General features: G+C 40.3%; 1 protein-coding gene across 11 annotated transcripts in view; it reads left to right on the top strand.

Annotated features, from left to right (window-relative positions):
• Positions 1 to 25,345, top strand: part of igfn1.4 (immunoglobulin like and fibronectin type III domain containing 1, tandem duplicate 4) — a 30,161-nt gene that overhangs the window by 3,447 nt on the left and 1,369 nt on the right. The window contains exons 2-25 of one of the 11 annotated variants that reach the window (XM_021570025.2): positions 1,361 to 1,454; positions 3,426 to 3,458; positions 5,403 to 5,525; positions 9,037 to 9,176; positions 9,349 to 9,448; positions 9,655 to 9,730; positions 9,833 to 10,019; positions 10,223 to 10,336; positions 10,635 to 10,803; positions 11,534 to 11,806; positions 11,908 to 12,144; positions 12,440 to 12,499; positions 14,723 to 14,782; positions 16,932 to 16,991; positions 18,331 to 18,378; positions 19,911 to 19,976; positions 21,652 to 21,767; positions 21,954 to 22,095; positions 22,196 to 22,489; positions 22,611 to 22,910; positions 23,116 to 23,295; positions 23,584 to 23,712; positions 23,901 to 23,980; positions 24,743 to 24,935. In XM_021570025.2, the coding sequence (XP_021425700.1) occupies positions 1,406 to 1,454; positions 3,426 to 3,458; positions 5,403 to 5,525; positions 9,037 to 9,176; positions 9,349 to 9,448; positions 9,655 to 9,730; positions 9,833 to 10,019; positions 10,223 to 10,336; positions 10,635 to 10,803; positions 11,534 to 11,806; positions 11,908 to 12,144; positions 12,440 to 12,499; positions 14,723 to 14,782; positions 16,932 to 16,991; positions 18,331 to 18,378; positions 19,911 to 19,976; positions 21,652 to 21,767; positions 21,954 to 22,095; positions 22,196 to 22,489; positions 22,611 to 22,910; positions 23,116 to 23,295; positions 23,584 to 23,712; positions 23,901 to 23,980; positions 24,743 to 24,935 (3,229 nt within the window). In that variant the 5' untranslated portion in view covers positions 1,361 to 1,405. The remainder of the gene's footprint in view (positions 1 to 1,360; positions 1,455 to 3,425; positions 3,459 to 5,402; positions 5,526 to 9,036; positions 9,177 to 9,348; positions 9,449 to 9,654; positions 9,731 to 9,832; positions 10,020 to 10,222; positions 10,337 to 10,634; positions 10,804 to 11,533; positions 11,807 to 11,907; positions 12,145 to 12,439; positions 12,500 to 14,722; positions 14,783 to 16,931; positions 16,992 to 18,330; positions 18,379 to 19,910; positions 19,977 to 21,651; positions 21,768 to 21,953; positions 22,096 to 22,195; positions 22,490 to 22,610; positions 22,911 to 23,115; positions 23,296 to 23,583; positions 23,713 to 23,900; positions 23,981 to 24,742; positions 24,936 to 25,345) is intronic. The other 10 variants (XM_021570026.2, XM_021570028.2, XM_021570029.2 and 7 more) reach the window with 10 other exon arrangements.

Raw genomic sequence — 25,345 nt, 5'->3', positions numbered from 1 at the left:
TACACATTTCAGGAAGTAAATGCCTGTTTCAAATAAACACAGGGTCTAAATGGATTGTTTATCGGCACACACTCTCCATGGTGCTGAAGTGTGAAACCCGGGGTGAATGACAGGCAGCTTAGTCTTTCTTTTATTATTCATTTTATACTGTTAATATTGGTCACAATAAACAGTGTGGTAGTCTTTTCAACATTTTATTGTGCAAAAGCTGTGTGCATTAAGGAAATAGACGCACGGCTCAAATAGAAGCATGTTTCTAATAAGCGCTGGTTGTGATTACCGATTGAAGCAAATAAATGCCAGGGCTATTAATTGAAGTTTTACTGTAAAACCACTTCATGTGAACCCCTTTATATCCATTAGACATCAGAGCCATCAGAGCCTCCAGTCTATCTATTTTGGTATAGCAATACATTCAGCTGTCTTAGAGTAGCAAACCATCTGGGTAATAAAAGCGTCCAGGAGGGTGCTCTTAGTGACATCTACTGCACATTTAACCAATGACATTTTGTATATACTCAATGTAGGAAAATAACTCTCAATATGAGGAAATCAGACCATTTCTAAAATGGACAATCCTATACAATAACAGTACAGTCTGTCTTTAGAGGTATTAGACTGGGTACACAAGCATTACACATTGTAGATGGTCCATTTGGAAAACTATTCGCACAATGAATTCTCTATGGTTCTCCTGCAGTACGTCTTTAAAAGTCCTACAATGGGTACACACGCATTATACATTACCCTTCAATTTTGAGTCACTACACTCAATTAATACCTTGGTTCTGTGTTTCCCAACGCTGGTCCTCCAGTACCCCCAACAGTATACATTTATATTGTAACCCTGGACAAGCACACCTGATTCAACTTGTCAACTAATCATCAAGCCCTCAATGAGTTGAATGAGGTGTGGTGGTCCAGGGCTACAATTAAACTGTGTACTGTTGAGGGTTGGGAAGACCAGGGTTGGGAAGCAATGCCTTGGTTGATCAGCAGAAAAGGAAGACTTTTAGCAAGCAGTAAAGATATACCGCAGCCTGACAAACTGTCCCAGATGGTCATGTTTCATGTCCTCACCCCACGTGCAACTTAAAAAAACCTTAGATGTTAAATCAATGTCAATGGCAAGTCACGACCTGTAAACCAATGCTCAATCAGAGGAGGCAAAATAAAAGAGAAATGTAGAGAGAATAAAACAAAATACCATTCTTAATGGTCATGGGACAGAAATAACATGGAAATCAAGAGAGAGGGATCATATGCACTGTACTCATTAACTCTCTTAGGTCTTGTGACACCATATTGCTTCCAATGCTCAATCCTATAATAGAATAATCTGTTTCTCTATCTATTAAAGTTGAAGATATTCTGCTGAGTCTACCCAGCAACCAAAACTTCCAAGATGTGGAAAAAGAAAGCAAAGGTCACGGACCAGACGGCCACTGGCCAAGGTATGTAGATAATGTTATCCCCCACATTCTCTGCAGGTGAAGGTCAAGAATACCAGATTAATGGATGCCAGAAAACACTGTCAACAACATCTTCAATCAAGAGTATATAGTCTCTGTTGCTTTACTTGTAGACATTAGCTTAATAATAACATCATCATATAACCACCATCATCCTCCTCATCTTACGACATTTGTGTACTACTACCAGTACATTCTTTCAGTTCCCTGTCTGCAGTACAAAGTTAATCTGATTCCAAAGGGGATGAAGTAGACTACCCACAACAGAATGACAGCGTCAAAGGAATATTGAAGACAACGAAATGACAACAAGACTACTGAACACAGCTCAATGCACCATGCAGCGCAGTAACTTTCATCCATTGAAGAAAAACATCAGCCCGAAAAGCCTAAATCACATTACATAGCTCCTGTTGGCCATTAAGCCTCTGAGCGACAACAGTGAATTATATTATAGTAGAAGACTACAATTGGTTGTCAACTGTGGGACGACATAATCAGGGGAACACATCAATGCAAGGGAACAACACGATTATCTGACACCCTAAAAACGGAAATATAGAGCAGAAGCCCTTTCGGGAAAACTAGAAACGCTTCACTCAAATCTGACATCAGAGAAGACATAACAAAGTCCTGAATGTATAGAATGGGGCCTGAACTGTAGAGAGGAATCTCCAAATGAATTGCAGTGAAGGGCACAAATCAATATCAACATCAAGCAAGAAAGATGGCATCCAATGCCTAGAACGTACATTTATAATGTAGCCTATGTTAATGTGCTCTTTAACGGACCTTCATGAAGCATCCTCTATTGTTCATTGTCATTAACTGTATTCCATTTGGACGCAGTCTTTTTAGTGTTGTATTTCCTTTTTTCCCCTCTTTTGTTGTTATGTGTATTGCAAAGATACAATGCAGTTCGAATGTCTTAATTTCCTAATACTGAGTGTCAGTCCAGTCCATTTTCTATTTTAACAACACCCTACTGATATCTGGATCTATGTGCTCTATGTATCTATGTGCTTCACAATAGCATGTCCAGTCTCAGACGAGTTTGACGAAGGTAGGCAGGGGGAAATGGCGCTTCTGTTCCCTCTCATTGTCGAGGCATGGAAGACGAAAATGCAATGGGTTTGTTATGTACGACAATGTACAGTTTTACGTACGGGGATATGTTCTACTGCATATTCGATCTGATCTAAGCTGTCACTTACACAATGTGTAAGCATGGATCCTCGAGGAGAAGAAATGAACAGTTAAATAAGATTAAAAAAAATGTTAACAAGGTATATTCTAACATCTAATATGTTAGAATATACATACTGTGTTAAGCATGGTTGTGGTTGAGTATTTGGACCGAGATCAATAAAACCACAAGCCAGTTTTAAAGAGAATGAAATGAAATATTGCAGATATGACAGTTGCATTGCAGAATGCATCAATGCAAGAACAAAAAGCAACAATTACCTGACACAGTATAACAGACATTATGGAGAAAGACTATGAAACCCTTCAGTCAAGGGAGATAATGTAGAGAGACATAACACCGCCTGGTCTATGATACATTCTCAGTAGTAGAAAACATGTATGGAACGTGGTCCAATACATGGGAGATACATCTTCAAAACAGTTACAGTTATGGGTAAAAGACAAAACCAACATCAACACAACAAACATCACAAGATGGCTATGATGATCAGCATATGTATGTTGGGAAGTCACCTGTGTTCAACATCAAACGGATTACTGAAACATGTACTGCAGTTGATTGCAGTCTTCGGACGTTTGTTTTGCATTTCCTGTTTTTTTTGTGTGTATATTGTGAAGTGTGTCACAATATCTATGTCTTTTCTAATACTCAAGCCTTAAGCCTCAGTCCAGTCCATTTGGCATTTTTAACAGTACCCTGCTCACATGTGTCCTGTATGTGCTTTCCCAACTTTACATGAGCAGGTCCTGTCTCAGACGGTTTCGAAAAAGAAGGAGGTAGGCAAGGGGAACTCTAAAGGCTTGTTCCCCTCACTGTTACTTCTGAGGCATGAAGAATTCACCTAATATGCAACGGGTTTGTTCTGTTCGATGGCGTACGGTTTTACGTACGTGGATATGTTTTATCGCATATCTGTTGTCACAAATGTATGTACAAGCATGGATGCTCGAGGAGAAGAAATGATCCAAAAATGATTCAATACATTATAACATTAAACATTCTAATAGGTATCTAATATATGTGCGGTTTGATGACGTATGGTTTTACGTACGTGGATGTGTTCTAAGATCATCAAAACATGATTCAATTACTGATAATGTGGAATATTTTAATATGTACAGTACCAGTCAAAAGTTTGGACTCACCTACTCATTCAAGGGTTTCTTTATTTTTACTATTTTCTACTTTGTAAAATAATATTGAAGACATCAAAACTTTGAAATAACACAAATGGAATCATATAGTAAGCAAAAAAGTGTTAAACAAATCCAAATATATCTGAGATTCTTCAAAGTAGCCACCCTTTGCCTTGATGACAGCTTTGCATTCTCTCAACCAGCAGTCTTGAAGGAGTTCCCACACAAGCTGAGCACTTGTTGTCTGCTTTCCCTTCACTCTGCGGTCCAACTCATTCCAAACCATCTCAATAGCATTGAGGTTAGGTAATTGTGGAGGCCAAGTCATCTGATGCAGCACTCAATCACTCTCCTTCTTGTTCAAATAGCCCTTACACAGCCTGTAGGTGTGTTGGGTCGTTGTCCTGTTGAAAAACAAATGGCAGTCTCACTAAGCGCAAACCAGATGGTGTGCCGTATCGCTGCAGAATGCTGTGGTAGCCGTGCTGGTTAAGTGTCCCTTGAATTCAAAATAAATCACAGACAGTGTCACCAGCAAAGCATCCCCACCCCATCACACTTCCTCCTCCGTGCTTCATGGTGGGAACCACACATGCGGAGATCATCCGTTCACCCACTCTGCGTCTCACAAAGACAGTGGTTGGACAGATTTCCACCGGTCTAATGTCCATTGCTCGTTTTTCTTGGACCAAGCAAGTATCTTCTTATTATTGGTGTCCTTTAGTGGTGGTTTATTTGCAGCAATTCAACCATGAAGGCCTGATTCACATAGTCTCCTCTGAACAGCTGATGATGAGATGTGTCTGTTACTTGAAGTCTGTGAAGCAGTTATATGGGCTGCACTCTGAGTTGCATTTAATTCTAATGTTTATCTTTGCTTATTTGAGCTGTTCTGCCATAATATGGACTTGGTCTTTTTCCAAATAGGGCTATCTTCTGTATACCACCCCTACCATGTCACAACAAAACGTATTGGCTGAAACACATTAAGAAGGAAATAAATTCCCCAAATTACCTTTTAACAGGGCACACCTGTTAATTGAAATGCATTCCAGGTGACTACCTCATGAAGCTGGTTGAGAGAATGCCAAGAGTGTGCAAAGCTGTCATCAAGGCAAAGCATGGCTACTTTGAAGAATCTCAAATATAAAATATATTTAGATTTGTTTAAAAAAAAATGTGTTTACTACATGATGTGTTATTTCATAGTTTTGATGTCTTCACTGTTATTCTACAATGTATAAAGTAGTAAAAATGAAGAAGACCCTTGACTGAGTAGGTTTGTCCAAACTTTTGACTGGTACTGTATGTTAGAATGTTCATATTGTTTTATAAAGCATGGTTGTTTATGAATATTATTTGGCTATACATTAGTAAAACCACACAAGGGATGTAAAGGCAGTGGGATTAATGATCGATCATGTGAAATGAGCATTTGATTGAAATGATGATAACGGTCATGTCAAAGGAGAATTACTTCTCAATTAACTCACCTGGTTAAATAGAGATTGCATAAATAAACTAATCAATATAAATGTTGATTACTGTTAAGTTGCTAATAAATCAATAATTTCCTGTTACCAGTTGGGATCAAGAAGAGATCAAAAGTCCCTGGAGTTATGATCACGCAGTATGTGGAGGAAATACCAGATGGGAAAAGCCACCCTGACTTCACCCGCAAGCCCATCGCGTTGACCATTCAGGAGGGTAAGCATGAAAGTCCGTTCATCCTTATTTCCACCACCATGTGGTTCAAACTCCACATCAGCCATCTTTCTCTATCACCACCTGCAGTGCAGGAATAATATTGAATCAATCCCTACTCTAACCCCACGACGATAAATGGTAGAGCGTGTGCCCGTGAAGTTCGTAGCTTTTTAGGCAAAGGTTGCGCACCAATCGTTATTTTAGTTTCTAATTTTTTTGTTTTTTTGTTAACATTAATGTAGATTCAAATTATAATGTGTAATGAGGGAATTATGGGCCGTTGTGTTATCACTTTCAAATTGTAAAATTGTATTTGTCACATGCGCCAAATACAACAGGTAGACCTTATAGTGAAATGCTTAGTTACAAGCCCTTAACCAACAATGCAGTTCAATAAATGAGGTTAAGAAAATATTTCCAAATAAAACATAAAAAAATGTACACAATAAAATAACAATAATAAGGTTATATACAGAGGGTACCAGTATCGAGTCAATGTGTGGGGGAACAGGTTAGTCGAGGTAATTTTTACATGTAGGTAAGGGTAATGCATAAATAATAAACAGGGAGTAGCAGCAGTGTAAAGTGTAAATAGTCTGTGTGGCCATTTGATTAATTGTTCAGCAGTCTTATGGTTTGGGGGTAGAAGTTGTTAAAGAGCCTTTTGGTCCTAGACTGGGTGCTCCCGTATCACTTGCCATGCTGTCTATGATGTACAGGGCCATACGCACTACACTCTGTAGAGCCTTACGGTCGGATGTGTCATGCCCTGACCATAGAGAGATTTTTTTTTTCTATGTTGGTTAGGGCGGGGTGTGACTAAGGTGGGTCATCTAGGTAATTACATTTCTATGTTGGCCTGGTATGATTCCCAATCAGAGGCAGCTGTTTATCGTTGTCTCTGATTGGGGATCATATTTAGGCAGCCATTTCCCCTTTGTGTTTTGTGAGATCTTGACTTTGTATAGTTGCCTGTGAGAACTATAGCAGCTTCACGTTTCATTTTGTGCATTTATTGTTTTCTTTAAGTTTCACTTCATAATAAAGAGGATGGAACCATACCACGCTGCATCTTGGTCCACTCATTATGACGATCGTGACAGAAGATCCGCCCAAAAACGGACCAAGCAGCGTGCCCAGGAGGAAAGCCAGGAGTGGAGGACATCCTGGACGTGGGATGAGATTATGGCAGAAGACAGAAGCCTGCCATGGAAGCAAGCGGAGGTAGCGAGGGAAGGACGACGACGAAGCCAAGGTTCGCGGCCACGATGCAAACCCAAAAGATGGAGTGGTCGGCGACACTGAGGGGTGAGTCAGAGACCGAGGAGGAATATTGGGACAGATTGAGCGAGGAGTGGGTGGCGAAAGTTGAGGGGAGTGAACCAGAGCCAACTCCCCGTACTCACCGTGGGGAGAGTGTGACCGGTCAGGCGTCATGTTTTGCAGCGATACGCACTGTGTCTCCAGAGCACATTCACAGCCCGGTGCGTTCTGTGCCAGCTCCTCGCACTTGTTGTGCTAAAGTGGGTATCTGTCCAGGCGGATTGTGCCGGCTCAATGCGGCTGGTCTCCAGTGCGCCTCCTCGGCCTAGGATATCCTGCGCCGGCTCTACGCGCTGTATCCCCAGTGCACCTTCACAGCCTAGTGCGTCCTGTGCCAGCTTCCCAAACTTGCCGTGCGAAAGTGGTAATTTGTCCAGGACGCGTTGTAACAGCTCTACACTCCAGACCTCCAGTGCGCCTCCACAGTCCTGTACGTCCTGTGCCTCCCCGCACTCGCCCTGAGGTGCATGTCACCAGCCCGGTGCCACCTGTACTGGTCCCACACATCAGGCCTCCAGTGTGCCTCCTCAGTCCAGTACGTCCTGTGCTTGCTCCTCGCACTCGCCCTGAAGTGCATGTCACCAGCCCGGTGCCACCTGTACCGGCCCCACGCATCAGGCCTCCAGTGCACCTCTTCAGTCCAGTATGTCCTGTGCCTGCTCCTTGTGCTCGTCCTGAGGTACCACCAGTGCCGGCCTCACGCACCAAGCTTCCAGCGACAGTTCCCAGTCCAGAGCTTCCGGCGACAGTTCCCGGTCCAGAGCTTCCGGCGACAGTTCCCGGTCCAGAGCCTCCGGCGACGGTTCCCGGTCCAGAGCCTCCAGCGACGGTCGGCGGTCCAGAGCCTCCGGCGACGGTGTGCGGTCCAGAGCCTCCGGCGACGGTCTGCGGTCCAAAGCCTCCGGTGGGGGTTCTCAGTCCAGAGCCTCCTGCGAGGCATATTTAGGCAGCCATTCCCCCTTTGTGTTTTGTGGGATCTTGACTTTGTATAGTTGCCTGTGAGAACTATAGCAACTCACGTTTCATTTTGCATTTATTGTTTTCTTTGAGTTTCACTTCATAATAAAGAGGATGGAACCATACCATGCTGCATCTTGGTCCACTCATTATAACGATTTTGACAGGATGACGAGCAGTGCCATACAAGGTGGTGATGCTCTCGAAGGTGCAGCTATAGAACTTTTTGATCCATGCCAAATATTTTCAGTCTCCTGAGGGGGAAAAGGTGTTGTCGTGCCCTCTTCACAACTGTCTTGCTGTGTTTGGCACTCAATAGTTTGTTGGTGATGTCGACACTAAGGAACTTGAAACTCTCTAACCGCTCCACTACAGCCCCGTTGATGTTAATTTCAAAGCACTTCATGGCTAACAATGTGAGTGCCACGGGGCGGTAATAATTTCATCAGGTTACCTTCACTTTTGGGCATAGGGACTTTGGTGGTCTGCTTGAAACATGTAGGTATTACAGACTCAGTCAGGGAAAGGTTGAAAAGAAGATACGTCCTGGTGATCCGTCTTTCCCCGTGGCTTTGTGAATGTTGACCTGTTTAAAAATCTTGCTCAAATCGTGATCGAGAGCGTGATCACACAGTTGTCCGGAACAGCTGATTCTCTCATGCATGCTTCAGTGTTGCTTGCCCCGAAGAGAGCATTAAAGGCATTTAGCCTGTCTGGTAGTCTCGTGGCACTGAGCAGCTCGCGGCTAAGTTTCCCTTTGTAGTCCGTAATAGTTTGCTACCCCTGCCACATCTGACGAACATCAGAGCCGGTGTAGTAGGATTCAATCTTAGTACTGTATTGACACTTTGCCTGTTTTGAAATTATAGGCTACCTGTTTTAGGTGTTAATGGTTTTCGGGCAGTCATTTTGAAGACGCCTATGTCCCTCTGATGGGAGTCAACATGTTGTTGCTAAGGAGCTCTGCCAGGTATAAGAGAGTATTTGTGTGTTTGCGTTTGTAGCCTACTTAAGTCGAGTTATTATAGTATCGTCCAAGTATGATGACCAAGTATTTTTGCTAAAATATGTAGAGAACATGTATACAGTTAATAACCAACATTTCCAGTTGCAGCTCTATTTGTGCCTCTCTCAAGATGTCTTGAATAATTCAAATTAATAAACTTGAATAAACTACGTTGCCTCTGTACTAAATTGCTTCCTGTTTGCACTTAACTTTCTTGTTCATCAGGTAAATTCGCCTTCTTCAAAGCCCTGGTTATTGGAGATCCAGAACCAACCGTGACATGGGGCAGAAATAATGGAGATGTGTCAGATACATCAAAATATGTGACAAAATATGACACTGCTACACGTGAGCACTTATTTGAGGCAAGTAAGAACAATAACCACATTATATGGCTGCACAATAATGTGAAAATACATTGTAAAAACATTTATGAAATATGAAATCAATCACTCATTTTGTTCAAATAATGATTGGATGCAGGCTGGAGCTCTTTACTGGACTTCATACCAAGAACTGTGTTTGTTTTTTCAACAGATGGCCAATGTAAAACCAGAACAAGCAGACACCTACAAATGCTTTGCAGCTAATGAGTTTGGAAGAGCAGTGGTCACAGTGGTCCTCAATGTTATTGAAGGTAAGAGGCCAGATGAAAATGTTTTCTGTGGAAAGAGGGGTAGTGTTAATTTGAGGTTAGCACTTTTTTCACCTTATTTCTAACCAAAAATCAAATAAGAATAAATGTATTGATTAAACAAAGTCCGGACATAATTATGCCAATGTATGTACTTGTTCAAGTCTTTACAATAGACTAGCTCAAAATATAATCTTTCTATCTTTTAGTTGGGTTCAAGAAAGCACAAGCCGACTCACAGGTGCAACCTGTTGCAGATTTTAAATCTGTACTGAAGAGAAAAAGGTATTGCCATGGTTTAACAGTAACAACTGTGTATGCTTAATTTAAACTTTTATTAACTGTAAACATAAGATATGACAATATTTTTTGTTGTTATCATAATAGTAAAATTCGTCCCAAAATGGAAAAGAAAGAAGATGGAGAAATAGATCCAAAGTTTTGGGAACTCTTGATAAGTGCTGAAAAGAAAGACTATGAGAGCCTCATGTTGGAGTTTGGAGTCACTGACTTCCGCTTTATGCTGAAGACACTGAATGAGATGAAGAAGGAAAGAGAGGAAGAGCAAGCACAGGTTTGCCTGTTATAATGCCATTGTTATTCACAGTAAACCTATCAATATCACAAGCTTATATTCCTGAGATCATAGAGTTCAGGGGGCTGAGTAAATCTCGATACTAAAGTAGCGGTCATTTTTTAATTTGTATACACATTTCATCCATACAATGTCGTTTCTCAGTATAATTCATTGTTTTTTTCATGTTTACTTTTATTTAGTTCATTGAAAACCTAGCTAACCTGAAACCCATTGAAGTTGGACCCGATGGCTGTGCAACCTTTACACTAGACATGGATCTCATTGAACAAAGCAGCAGGATATTCCTCTACAAGGTTAGACTCATCGACAGTGGAAGAAGGTTGTACATACAGATGTAGGATCTTAATTTCATTTTTAGTCAATCTATCTACGTAACTTGTGTGAATGTATCACAATGTAAGTTGCTACCATAGTTCATTTTCTGTTGGTGAATGAAAGCTACCAATGACGTAGTATGCAACTTGACGTTCTGTCGTTCATGTGACTTAAAGTTGCAGTAAAATCCACAGTAAAAGACTTGGCAAAGACAGCACAGTTCTGTTGCTGATGACAGTTGTTCATTCCACTGTGTTTTCCCAAACCTCCCCACAGGATGGAGTGATGATTCCATACAGCAAGGAGTTGGGAGATACAATCAAACACAGCCTAAAGATAGTGGGCCGAAAGTATCAGTTCAGCATAAGGGATCTGTTTCCTGATGACGCTGGGCTCTACCAGGTGGATGTTGAGGATGTAAATGTGTTCTCCACCGATTTTAAGAGTAAGTTCAGCAATACACTCTTAGATAAAAGGGTTATTTGGCTGTCCCCATAGGAGAACTCTTTTTTTTGTAGAAACCTCTGTAGAAAGGGTTATATATCAAACCCAAAAGGGTTCTACCTGGAACCAAAAAGGGTTCTTCAAAGGGTTGTCCTATTACGACAGCCGAATGACCCTATACGTTTTTAGATACAGTGGCGATTTTAGCGTGTAGAGCTTGGGGCAAACCAAAAAACTAAATTTGGGATACATGCCAGCAAATACACTACACAACGCAACACTAAACAATACTATAATTGCACTATAACGGTGACAAACACACAGCACCCCCCCCCCCAAACAAAAACAGCCCCCCCCCCCCCCCCCCCCCCCAAAAAAAAAAGCACAATAGTGAAAAACGTGTAGCTCAAAACAGGTGCCCTGAATGACGGGTTGCTACTGTCTAGATAGCACCTTTTTTTCTAAGAGTGTATCCATCCACACACCTTACGTCAATTTTCCGAGAGTTGTGTAGAGTAATAACAATGAATGATTATTTTGCAAGCATCGTATGTTCAATCATTTAATATTTGTATACAGACATTGTCTAAATGAGAATGGGTTTAAGTGTATCTAAAATATTATTGAAATCTATAAAAATACACAGGAAGGGAGAATGTCTGCCATGCATGTTTAGTTATTAATAAACTGGGTACTAGATTGCTCGCTTATCAATGACGTGTCTTTTTCAGTTCCCATGGTGGACTTCCTGGTCAAGATTCAGGAGTGTAAGGCCATGGAGAGAGAGGATGCTGTGTTTGAGTGTGTCCTGTCACAGCCCTTCGGCAAGATCATGTGGGTTGGCAAGAACTTACCATTGGAGGCAGGGGATAAATATGATATTGAGGTTTCAGAAGACAAGCTCATCCACAGACTAATCATTAAAGACGTTGCTATGGTGGATAAAGGCATCTATGCCGCTGTGGCAGGAATCAAATCTTGCAATGCCTTTCTTGTTGTTGAAGGTAAGATGATGTACTGCACCAGTACCATTTCGCTGTCATTCCACTTCATGTTGCCTCCATGTGTGACCCACTCAATCTCTCCGGTCATGTCTTTGGTCCAGCCGACAAGGGTGAACTCGGCAAAAAGAAACAACGTAAAACGACAAGGGCAGGAGGAGCTGGAGTTGACCTGACGGCGATTGCCCAAGAGCAGGCAGTTAAAAACACGGCAGACAGAGAGGTGCTGATGGAGAAGGTGAAAGCAATCAAGAACGAGAGAGCGGCTAATGCCACTACAGCACCTGATACTTCAGCTGAAGCTAAAGCTAAAGTTAAGGGGGTAGATAATTCCCAAACAGGTAAGGATGACAGAGATCCATCTGAATCTTATTCCAGGTCATATTGTAGAACAAAATCTTAAAATTCTCTTTTCAGTATTTGCTATTATCCATACATAATACATGGACATGCACGCTAGAGTAGTCGATTCTGTCTGAACTCTATCCTGATCATAACTATTATCTCATTCCAGATCATGTTGTAGTTCATTGCTGTTTAACCTGAAGTATCATATAGCATATTTGGCATGGAACATATAATTTAAAATGCATTCTGACAGTCATTGACTAGTTGTGATGTTGGTTAAAACTGTAGGAGCTACAAAACAGGGACCGGCAGTAAAAGGGTCTGACCATAAATCCGTGGATAATGAGGGTAAGATATTATGAGGAATGTGTTTACCTCTGCATGGATACCATGTTAAATATGGAAGCCATTTGAGACATAATGGCTTTGACAGTCTGTGTGTTTTACTCATGATTGAGGATCTTGTTTGTTGACTCCATAGATACATAGTCTCTAAACTTCACAGCACTTCAAAACAATTGACACCTTATTGCGATTTGTAGACTAGACCAGTGTCTCTCAACCTCCAACCTCCGGTCCATGGACTGCCATGTTGCTGACCGGTTCCTATGATGTTTCACTGTGAATGATTCCATCAGCTCTAAAGTGCTAGTTTGAAAAAAAGTGGTATTTTAAGGAGGAAGGACCACAGCTTACTGGGTTGAGAGGTTGAGAAACACTGCACTTGATTTTGGGTTTACCTTCATGATCAGCCAACAATGTCTCATTGTTGAGATCACGTCAATTTATTTGGTTTGTTGTATTACACCTTGATTCATAGTGTAATTCATTCAGTGTGTTTGCTTGACTTTATAATTGAGTTTTGTTCTGTGTTTACTAGTCCGTTTCTGCTGCTTGGTTCTCATCCTTTATGCCGTTATTGTGACTGCTAATCATCACAAGCATACTCAGGGATTGTAATGCAATGTGTAACACTCACATTAGATTTCAGAATGAACACAGACGTTGTGCTTTCTAAAATGTGCTTTTGTTTTGTATCATATTGAATCATCTATGTCAGGGAAGGGCAACTTTGATGTGTGTGGGGGCTACAAAAAAACTGAACTCATCACGAGGGGCCGCAGTGGCTCGTGGGTCTGCATACCCACCCACACACCTTGTGAGTGAAATGTTATAGCTGCCCCTCGTGACAGCGAAGAGAAAGAAATCAGTTCTAAAGTTCATTTCCTGCAATTCTGAACATGTTGCCATATAGAGAGAAGTCAAATGTTTGTATTTTTTTATATGACAACTGACGATCAATGGGCCCCACCCTGTTCGGTAATTCGACCGTGCATGCTGCAAGTTCAGATAGTTGGCCGCTAAACTAATTTACCAATCTAAAATTGTTTCACTGAGATGGGCAAATTGAGTGACTGCTGATGCACAACCAAATTTTCGAAATTCAACTTGTGTATTCTATTATTCTGACTCGCAATAGTAAATTGAGACCCCGACTGAGTTCCCCCAAAAATGTTAATATATGTTTTTGTATTTATTATTATTGGTCCGTGGAAATACAAAAAGGGGGCCATGCACCTCCGCGGGCCAACAGTTTCCCATCCCTGATCTGTACATTTTACGCTTATACTTTTAGTGTCATGCTTTCTTCAGTAGGCCCTGCTGTCGCCCTCATGAAAACATTTAATGTTCTTAACAAGAAAGACTGGATTTTCGGACACTTTATTCAACACATCTTAAGTGCAATTGACGACACGTCATTGGTCAATTTTAATGCACACATCAATAACATTTTGTCAAATCTAAGTGTTATTCTAGTGGGTAATCATTGTTGATTTTAGTTAGTTAATATTATACATTTTTCCTGTTGAAGGTAAGTATGTGCAACAATAATATAAATGAAACAATTAGAATCCATGCACTGGAGCAAAAGCTTAAGCTAAGGTCTAAGAGGCTTCCCAAACAGCTAAGGACACTGATAGCTAGTATAACAGTTGACAAGAATACACATTCCAGCTGACTGAATAAAGTTAGCTGGAGAAGGCTTTTTGACGTCCTTCAGACGGCTGTTATCATAAGATCTAAATCAATAGTAATCAGTTTTTTTGAGTGTTGGCCATCTTGATTTGTTAAAGTTGGATTACTGATGGGCGACAGCACCCAAAGTTGAGCATATCAGATTTTTTATTCAAAGTGAATTTCAACGTAAAAGTTTTCTCACCGTGACTGAAGCATAACTGTCTTAGAGATTATTATTATGAATTTTATTATGATATTTGGCTCATAGGTTGATGCTTTAAATGTGCAATAGGTAAGTTGTCTCCTCAACAAAATCTTAAATTCTCTTTTCAGTATTTGCTATTATCCATGTACAAGACATGGACATGCATGCTAGAGTAGTCGATTCTGTCTGAACTCTATCCTGATCATAACTATTTTCTCCATCCAGGTCATGTTGTAGTTCATTGCTATTTACCCTGAAGTATCATATAGCATATTTGGCATGGAACATATAATTTAAAATGCATTCTGACAGTCATTGACGAGTTGTGATGTTGGTTAAAACTGTAGGAGCTACAAAACAGGGACCGGCAGTAAAAGGGTCTGACCATAAATCCGTGGATAATGAGGGTAAGATATTATGAGGAATGTGTTTACCCCCGCATGGATACCATGTCAAATATGGAAGCCATTTGAGACATAATGGCTTTGACAGTCTGTGTGTTTTACTCATGATTGAGGATCTTGTTTGTCGACTCCATAGATACATAGTCTCTAAACTTCAAAGCACATCAAAACAACTGATACCTTATTGCGGTTTGTAGACTAGACCAGTGTCTCTCAACCTCCAAGCTCTGGTCCACGGACTGGCATGTTGCTGACCGGTTCCTATGATGTTTCACTGTGAATGATTCCATCAGCTCTAAAGTGCTAGTTTGAATAAAGTTGTATTTTAAGGGGGAAGGACCACAGCTTGAGAGGTTGAGAAACACTGCACTTGATTTTGGGTTTACCTTCATGATCAGCCAACAATGTCTCATTGTTGAGGTCACGTCAATGTATTTGGTTTGTTGTATTACACCTTGATTCATAGTGTAATTCATTCAGTGTGGTTGCTTGACTTTATAGTTTTGTTCTATGTGTTTACTAGTCTGTTTCTGCTGCTTGGTTCTCATCCTTTATGCCATTATTGTGACTCCTAATCATCACAAGCATATCCAGGGATTGTAATGCAATGTGAAACACTCACATTACATTGCAGAATGAACACAGACACTGTGCTTTCTAAAACGTGCTTTCTATTACGTGTTTTGTATCATATTGCTTCATCTATGTCAGGGAAGGGCAACTTTGTTGTGTGTGGGGGCTACAAAAAATGGAACTCATCATTAACGGCCGCAGTGGCTCGTGGGTCTGCGTACCACCCCCTACCCACCTTTCTTCCCCCACACAGGTTGCGAGCAAAACGTTTTAGCTGCCCCTCGTGACAGCGAAGAGAAAAAAATAACATTTTTGAAGTTAATTTTCTGCAATTCTGAACATGTTGCCATAAGGAGGAATCAAATGTTTGCATGTATTTATATGATAACTGATTATCAATGGGCCCCACCCTGTTTGGCAATTTGACCGTGCTTGCTACAATTTTAGATAGGTGGCCGCTAAACTAATTTACCAATCTAAAAAAAAAAATGCTGACATGGGCAAATTGAGTGACTGCTGATGCACAACCAAATTTTTGAAATTCAACTTGTGTATTCTATTATTCTGACTCTCAACACTAAGGTGAGACCCCGACTGAGTTCCCCTAAAAATATATATTTTTGTATTTATTATTATTGGTCCGTGGAAATACAAAAAGGGGGCCATGCGCCTCGGCGGGCCAACAGTTTCCCATCCCTGATCTGTATATTTTACGCTTATACTTTTAGTGTCATGCTTTCGTCAGTAGGCCCTGCTGTCGCCCTCATGAAAACATTTAAAGTTGTTTACACAATATACTGTTTTTCTGACACTTTATTCAACACATCTTAAGTGCAATTGAAGACACGTCATTGGTAAATTTGAATGTTCTCATCTATAACAGTTTGTCAAATTTAAATGTTATTCTACTTGGTTATCTTTGCAGATTCTAGTTAGTTAATGTTATTATTTTTTCCTGTTGAAGGTAAGTATGTGCAACAATAATATAAATGAAACAATTAGAATCCATGCACTGGAGCAAAAGCTTAAGCTAAGGTCTAAGAGGCTTCCCAAACAGCTAAGGACACTGATAGCTAGTATAACAGATGACAAGAATACACATTCCAGCTGACTGAATAAAGTTAGCTGGAGAAGGCTTTTTGACGTCCTTCAGACGGCTGTTATCATAAGATCTAAATCAATAGTAATCAGTTTTTTTGAGTGTTGGCCATCTTGATTTGTTAAAGTTGGATTACTGATGGGCGACAGCACCCAAAGTTGAGCATGACAGATCTTTTTTCAAAGTGAATTTCAACGTAAACGTTTGCTCACCATGACTGAAGCGTAACTGTCATAGAGATTATTATTAATAGTATTATTATACTTGGCTCATACGTTGATGTTTTAAATGTGCAATATGTAACTTGTCTCTACAACGCAATCTTTAATTGTCTTTTCAGTATTTGCTATTATCCAAGGTCATGTTGTAGTTCATTGATATTTACCCTGAAGTATCATATAGCATATTTGGCATGGAATATATAATTTAAAATGCATTCTGACAGTCATTGACTAGTTGTGATGGTGGTTAAAACTGTAGGAGCTACAAAACAGGGACCGGCAGTAAAAGGGTCTGACCATAAATCTGTGGATAATGAGGGTAAGATATTATGAGGAATGTGTTTACCTCCGCATGGATACCATGCTAAATATGGAAGCCATTTGAGACATAATGGCTTTGACAGTCTGTGTGTTTTATTCATGATTGAGGATCTTGTTTGTCCACTCTAAAGATACATGGTCTCTAACTTCACAGCACTTCAAAACAATTGATACCTTGTAGCGGTTTGTAGACTAGACCAGTGTCTCTCAACCTCCAACCTCCGGTCCATGGACTGCCATGTTGCTGACCGGTTCCTATGATGTTTCACTGTGAATGATTCCATCAGCTCTAAAGTGCTAGTTTGAAAAAAAGTGGTATTTTAAGGAGGAAGGACCACAGCTTACTGGGTTGAGAGGTTGAGAAACACTGCACTTGATTTTGGGTTTACCTTCATGATCAGCCAACAATGTCCCATTGTTGAGGTCACGTCAATGTATTTGGTTTGTTGTATTACACCTTGATTCATAGTGTAATTCATTCAGTGTGGTTGCTTGACTTTATAATTTAGTTTTGTTCTGTGTTTACTAGTCTGTTTCTGCTGCTTGGTTCTCATCCTTTATGCCGTTATTGTGACTACTGTGTAACACTCACAGTACATTGTAGAATGAACACAGACACTGCTTTCTAAAATGTGCTTTCTATTTACCAGTCAAAACTAATTTAGCTGACATGGGCTAATTGAGTGGCTACTGACACACATCCACATTTCAAAAATGCAACTTGAGTATTCTATTATTCTAACTCAACAGTAGATTGAGGCCTCGACTGAGTTACACCCCCCCTCTAAAAAAAATGTCTATTTTTGGGGGTATTTATTCTTGTTGGTCCGTGGGCCTTCAAAAAGAAGCTATGCGCCCCCCAGGTCACCAGTTGCCCATCCCTAATCTATGTGTATTTTACACTTCTACTTTTAGTGTCATGCTTTTGACAGTAGGCCCTGCTGTCGCCCTCGTGAAAACATTTAAAGTTGTAAACACAAAATACTGTATTTTCTGATACTTTATTCATCTTAAGTGCAATTGACACATCATTGGTCAATTGTAATTCACTCATCTACGGTATAACAGTTTGTAAAATCTAAGTGGTATTCTAGTGGGTGTTCTTAGTTAGTCGTACTTAGTTAATATTACTGAATTTACTGAACTCCTGATGAAGGTAAGTATGCAACAATAATATATACGAAACAATTGTAATCCTATTTGCAGATGGGGAAGAATGCTGTATTGTTTTCATGTTAGCTAAGTTTTAGACACAAATGTTTTGCTGAGTAAATGAAAGGATTTAAACATATCAGTTATAAATGGAACCCCTATTAACTAGTTATAACCACCGGTAGGGGATTTCGATGGATCTGGAGAAGGTGATGGAGGTAGTGGTAACAGTGGTAAGAGATACTGAGAATTGCATTGACCCAATAACCTTAAGAGTTGTATTAGTGCTCAATTTAACTCTCAATTTTTGTGATGTACTGCTTCATTACTTAACAATGTAATTTTACCAAAATCTAGAAATGAATAGCATTAACTCCATTTTTAGCATTAACTCCACCAGTTGGTCAAAATGTAAAATAACATAATCCTACATTTGAGTTGTTTTAACCCCATTTTATCTGATAGCTCAACCTGAGTGTCTACATACAGTGCATTTGGAAAGTACTTCGACCCCTTGACTTTATCCACATGTTACCTTACAGCGTAATTCTAAAGTGGATTAAATCGTTTTTTCCCCCCTCATCAATCTACACACAATATCCCATAATGACGAAGCAAAAACAGTTTTTTAGACATTTTGGCAAATGTATATAAAAAAAACTGAAATATCACATTTACATAAGTATTCAAACCTTATACTCAGTACTTTGTTGAAGCACCTTTGGCAGTTATTACAGCCTTGAGTCTTCTTGGGTATGACTCTACAAGCTTGGCACAACTATATTTGGGAAGTTTCTCCCAATCGTCATAGCAGATCCTCTCAAGCTCTGTCAGGTTGGATGTGGAGCATCACTGCACAGCTATTTTCAGGCCTCTGCAGAGATTTTCCATAGGGTTAAAGTCTGGGCTTTGGCTGGAACACTCAAGGACATTCATGTGCCTTTTACTGAGGATTGGCTTCCATCTGCCCACTCTACCATAAAGGTGGAATGCTGTTGTTCTTCTGGAAGGTTCTCATATCTCCACAGAGGAACTCTGGAGTGCTGTCAGAGTGACCATCGGATTCTTGGTCACCTCCCTGACCAAGGACCTTCTCCCCCGATTGCTCAGTTTGGCATGGTGGCCAGCTCCAGTCTTGGTGGTTTCAAACTTCTTCCATTTAAGAATGATGGAGGCCACTGTGTTCTTGGGGACCTTCAATGCTGCAGAAATGTGTTGGTACCCTTCCTCAGATCTGTGTCTAGACACAATCCTGTCTCGGAGCTCTAAGGACAATTCCTTCAACCTCATGGCTTGGTTTTTGCTCTGACATGCACTGTCAACAGTGGGACCTTATATAGACAGATGTGTGCCTTTCCAAATCATGTCCAATCAATTGAATTTACCACGGGTGGACTCCAATCAAGTTGTAGAGACATCTCAAGGATGATCCATGGAAACAGGGTGGACCTGAGCTCAATTTTGTGTCTCATAGCAAAAGGTCTGAATAGTTAGGTAAATAGGGTATTTCTGTTTTTTTATTTTTAATACATTTGAAAGCATTTCTGAAAAACAGTTTTCACTTTGTCGTTATGGGGTATGGTGTGTAGATTGATGAGGATTTTTTAAATCCATTTCAGAATATTTCTTTAACATAACATAATGTGGAAAAAGTTTCCGGGTCTGAATACTTTACAAATGCACTCTATAGTATAACTGCATGTTAAAGTAGAGAATGAAATGAAATATTAGAAAATGAGAGTTGTCTGGTTGTAATCATCAATAGGACAGTCAAATAATGAAGGCCCACCGGCGCCCACTGTGCCTGGCCAGCCGGTCGGAGACAGTACTGGTAAGATTTTGCGAGATTCAATTGAAAATTGAATGGATGCAATAACATATATGAATAACATTATGCTATTCATGTTAAATCCGCTGAATCTGATTATTCAGGAATTTTAGAGTGTTTCTAATAAGTGGTAAGTGAGATATGGAGAATTGAATGGTTGCAATAACATATATGAATAACATTAAGTTATTCATATGAAATCATTTGAATCTGAATTACTGAGGCATTTTAGAGTGTTTCTAAAAGCATATCTACATTCAATTAATATATTACTGGCTCGTCAAAATTATTGAATTGAACTTTTTTTGCATATGATCTCATTCTCTTTTGGATGTGAATATATGAACTGAAATTCTTGCAGTGGTGTTTTTATATACAACAAAGAAGAGTATACCACAATAACCTTTATGTTAAAGAACACTTTAATCCTCAAACAACTTTGACTTTGAATTACAGTCACCTTTTCTACTGTTCACCCCTCCCTGTCCTGGTGCAGTGTGTGTAGGCTTTAGTCCCATCCCAGCATTAACAGGTCCTTGATGACTAGTTGATAGGCTAGGTGTGCCTTACTTAGATGTGTGGTGGGATGTGCAATGACATTGTGACTTAGATGTTTCTCGGACCCCACAGTGTGTGCATTTTTGTCAGTTTACGGATTGTTACTAAAAACCCTATGTGGCCCTAATGAGAAATTGTTGATTACTAAGCCCATCCTAATCCAGATCACAGTAGCATGATATTTACCCATGATAATGATATTTAACTATGTCTATGATAATGATATTTAACCATGATAGTGATATTTAACTATGTCAATGATAATGATATTTAACCATGATAATGATATTTAACCATGATAATGCTATTTAACCATGATAATGATATTTAACTATGTCTATGATAATGATATTTAACCATGATAATGACATTTAATCATGATAATGATATTCAACCATGATAATGATATTTAACCATGATAATGATGTTTAACTATGTCTATGATAATGATATTTAACTATGTATCCATTAAGCAAGTGGAAACAGGTAATTGGGAAATGTTTGTCCAGAGCCTTAATATATGACTGTAGTCCAGACTAATAGTCTGTAGAAATTGTGATTCAATCATCAATTTCAAAGGATCTTTTCTTATTTTTGTAAGGTAAGTCTATATACTGTACATGCATTAATATGCTGCTCATTGTGTTCTTAACACACATAGACTGGATGAGTAAAAGCATTCACATGAGTAAAATAACATTATAAACTGGGTGGTTTGAGCCCTGAATGCTAATTGGCTGACAGGAATGGTATATTAGAGCATATACCATGGGTATGACAAAACATACATTTTTACTGCTCTAATTACGTTGGTAACCAGTTTATAATAGCAATAAGGCACCTCGGGGGATTGTTATATATGGCCAATATACCACGGCTAAGGGCTGTGTTGGGGCACTACGCGTTGCATCATGCATAAGAACAGCCCTTAGCCGTGGTACATGGCCATATACCACACCGCCTCTGACCCTGTTGCTTCAATAGAAAACAACTAACAACAGAACGGTATCTTTGCTTAAGTATTTTCTTCTCAGTAGATTACTCCATTGCTCCACTAGTAATAGCTGTGAATTCAAACCAATGCATAAATGCTAATTGTTTTGTATATTGTGCTGTGTAGGATACAGCATTAAGAGTGGACTCTCAGATCTCTTTGCTCTCCGTGGCAAGAAAGGTGAACTGGTTTGTGAGATGAGCCATGATGTTGATGGGGCCTGGTTCAAGGATGGAGAGAAGGTAATGGCTTTATAGCCGAAATAACTACTACAGTGTTCACGCAATTCAATTCCTTTGAATAGGTCGCCAAGTTGGTCCTGACACTGACCTGACCTGGAAAAAATTCCATAAGTAGACAAAACATTTCAATTGAGCTCTTTTTTTTATCACAAAGAATTTTACCTTACTTTGTCTTTGCTTTTTCAGTTATCCACCACAGGTGGAATAGCCATAGTGAAAAACGGAACGAGACACACGCTGACCATTCATAAAAGTAGTGAAGACGACACTGGAGTCTATCACTTTGAAGCGGGAGGATTTAAATCAGAGGCAAAAGTCACTGTGGGAGGTATGTCTGCTACACTTTGACCTCTACCGTACATTTTAGTTTGGTGAACTATGGAGCATTAGCATTAAGCAGTCGTGTGTTTCTTTCTTTTACATCCTAGAATTACCTAGCGTTGATGCTGATGACCTCCATAGGTTTTCTAAGCCTGTGACAGTAAAAGTGGGCCAGAATGCATCCTGGAAGATGCCTTATACACCACAGGACAACTTGGAGGTGAAATGGATTAAGGATGACAAAGAGTTGAAGGATGGTGGTGGGGTGAAGTTGGTGAAGGAGGTCAACCACAGCCGGCTGCTGTTCCGGGAGTGTCTGCGTTCCGACGCTGGGGAGATCAAGATTCAACTCAAAAACCCATTTGGCACTATAGAGGGCACATCTCGACTGATTGTCCTTGGTGAAAAATCCAAATTGTTGTTGATTTTTCTCTAGGCTATGTGTGTGGTGAAAATGTTACATCTAGAAATACTTCTGCAACACAGTTAAGGTCATACTGTACCACAATGTGTCCCTGACAGACAAGCCCGGCCCACCAGAAGGACCGGTGGAAATCTTGGAGACCACCTCCACTGTGATTGAGCTGCAATGGGGCGCTCCTAAGGACGACGGTGGCTCCCCGGTGACTAACTACATCATTGAGCGCCAGCAGCTGGGACAGACCATATGGAAGAAGATGGGGGATGTCGCAGCTGACAAAACCACCTACAGGGACAGGAATGTGGTTCATGGGAAACTGTACATCTACAAGATCTACGCAGTGAACCCAGAGGGGACCAGTGATGCACTGCAGACTGAGGAAACCATGGCTGGCGTATTGAGTGAGTAGAATCTGAAGAGAAACACCCTCATGCTGAAACATTGGTCCACATGCCGAAACATTGGTTAATTCACTCTATGAGTACCTGAGAGTGTAAAAAAGTGTGTTACTTGGGTGAGCCAATGGTGAGCCTCGTTGCTCAATGGGACTCCATCTCTACCGTACTTGTTCATTGTTTTCATTGTTATCTCACTTCCATTTATTAGTATTTGCTGGCCGACCTGGAGCACCAAAAGTGGTCAGCGCGTCAAAGACCTGCATCAACCTGAAATGGGAGCCCCCGGAAGATGACGGAGGAATTAAGATTGATGGCTATCAACTGGAGAAACGCAAAAAGGACACAGCTCAGTGGATTGCTTTGAACCCAGTAACTGAGCCTATTGAAGGTCTGGATTACAGATTATACATTTTTGGTATTTTTTTTGATGGTGAAAATTGAACACATCATGCCCATCAGGTTGGCATGGTCTGTGGGGTAATCACGAGCTGGTACAGTCATAAAGTCATAAAATCGGATTTTAAACCTAACCCTAATCTTAACCACACTTAACCATAACCTTAAATTAAGAATGTAAATTAAATTGATGTCATTCAGAATACTTTGTTCTGGAAGCTGGATGAAATAAGGATACAGATGTTACCTTTTAAATATGTTTTCTTGTCTACAACCATAGTGCTGGAGTACGCAGTGAAGGATGTTGTTGAGGGGGCGGAGTATGAGTTCAGGGTATCGGCCATCAACGTTTCTGGGGCGGGAGAGTTCAGTCTCCCCTCTGTGATGGTGACTGCAAAGAATCCCAACAGTAAGTCTCTTCAAATCCATCTGTATGCAGTCTGTAGAAGTAAGAGATGTCAACCAGCACTGAACTTAACATGTTGTTAGCCTCAGTCTGGAGGAAGAAAATCCACTGTCAGAACCAATCTATGGCCAGTGTGGAACACTTCCTAAGACGTTGCTTGTCTCAAAGGATTGTGTTTGTTTGTTTTTCAGTGAGGCCTACATTCAAAGATCCAGAGGACTTCATGGTGATCAGGGCGGGAAACTCTGTGAGAATCAAAGTTCTCTATGAGGTAATCAACAAAATCAAATCTAAGTTTATTGGTCGTGTACACAGATTTGCAGATGTTATCGCTTGTGTTTCTAGCTCCAACAGTGCAGTAATACCTAGAAGTAGGTATAAGGAGGAGTGGAAAAAACATTGCCTTATAATGGTCTGCTGCTGGCAGATTCAGCATTTGGAGTAAGCAGCATGAGTCCATGGCCACATCCTGCCTGGACCAATGGCGGTGGTGTAATGGTGTGGAGAATGTTTTCCTGGCACACGTTAGGTTCCTTGATACCAATTAAGCGTTTCCATGCCTGAAGAATTCAGGATGTTCTAGCAATATAGAGGGGTCCAACCTGGTACTAGATGGCCACCATTATAAATACATATAATGGTGTGTAAAGATAGTAGGATATTATATGAATAGGAAAGTTATGGAAGAATGGGCTGCCATCATGTGGCCCAGAAGTTAATTGGCAGCATGCCAGGGCGGATTGCAGAGGTCTTGAAAAAGAAGGGTAAACACTGCAAATATTGAATATTTGCATCAACTTCATGTAATTGTCAATAAAAGCCTTTGACACTTATGAAATGCTTGTAATTATACTTCAGTATTGCATAGTAACATCTGACACAAATATCTAAAAACAGTGAGGCAGCAGACTTTGAAAATTAATATTTGTGTCATTCTCAAAACGTTTGGCCACGACTGTACAACAGCAAAAGATATAGCAAATCCAACCAACAGTTGTTTTCGCTAATCTAATGCTTTTGAAATTGTCTTTAGGCTGAGCCTCCACCAGAGATCACTTGGATGAAGGACAATGAGCCTGTATCCAGTTTTATACAGATCATCAACACAGAGGGCTGTTCCCAGCTTGTGATCCCCTCAACAAAACGCTCGGATTCAGGAAACTACACCATTGTGGCTAAGAATAAAGTTGGAGAGGCCAGCTTTGACATTGAGGTCCTAGTCACAGGTAATTCCAAATTCCCTTTTGTTATTATTTTTTACAGGTAGAATAAGATATCCTCGTGTGACCTGTTTAGATTTTCCTGCAAAACTTTATATGAACTCTGAAATCTTATACTGTTGTGGTCTTCTACTGTTGTGGTCGTATACCGTTGAAGTCTTATACCGTTAATCTTACACCGTTGAAGTCTTCTACTGTTGTGGTCTTATGCTCTTGTGGTCTTCCACTGTTGTGGTCTTCTACCCGTTGTGGTCTTATACTCTTGTGGTCTTCTCACAGGGACAAATTATAAGTAATGTTGCATTTACTATATCAATCTGAGATTGAAAAATAAAAATGAATTACAAGAGCACATTTTCAGATATGATTCAGTCTAGAGAGTCATATACGGCAAAACCTCTGTTAGCCTATGTAAC

The sequence above is a fragment of the Oncorhynchus mykiss genome, chromosome 17 (assembly GCF_013265735.2).
Source record: "Oncorhynchus mykiss isolate Arlee chromosome 17, USDA_OmykA_1.1, whole genome shotgun sequence".
Lineage (NCBI taxonomy): Eukaryota > Metazoa > Chordata > Actinopteri > Salmoniformes > Salmonidae > Oncorhynchus > Oncorhynchus mykiss.
Note: the sequence above shows the minus strand (reverse complement) of the source record. Positions and strands in the feature narration are given on the sequence as shown.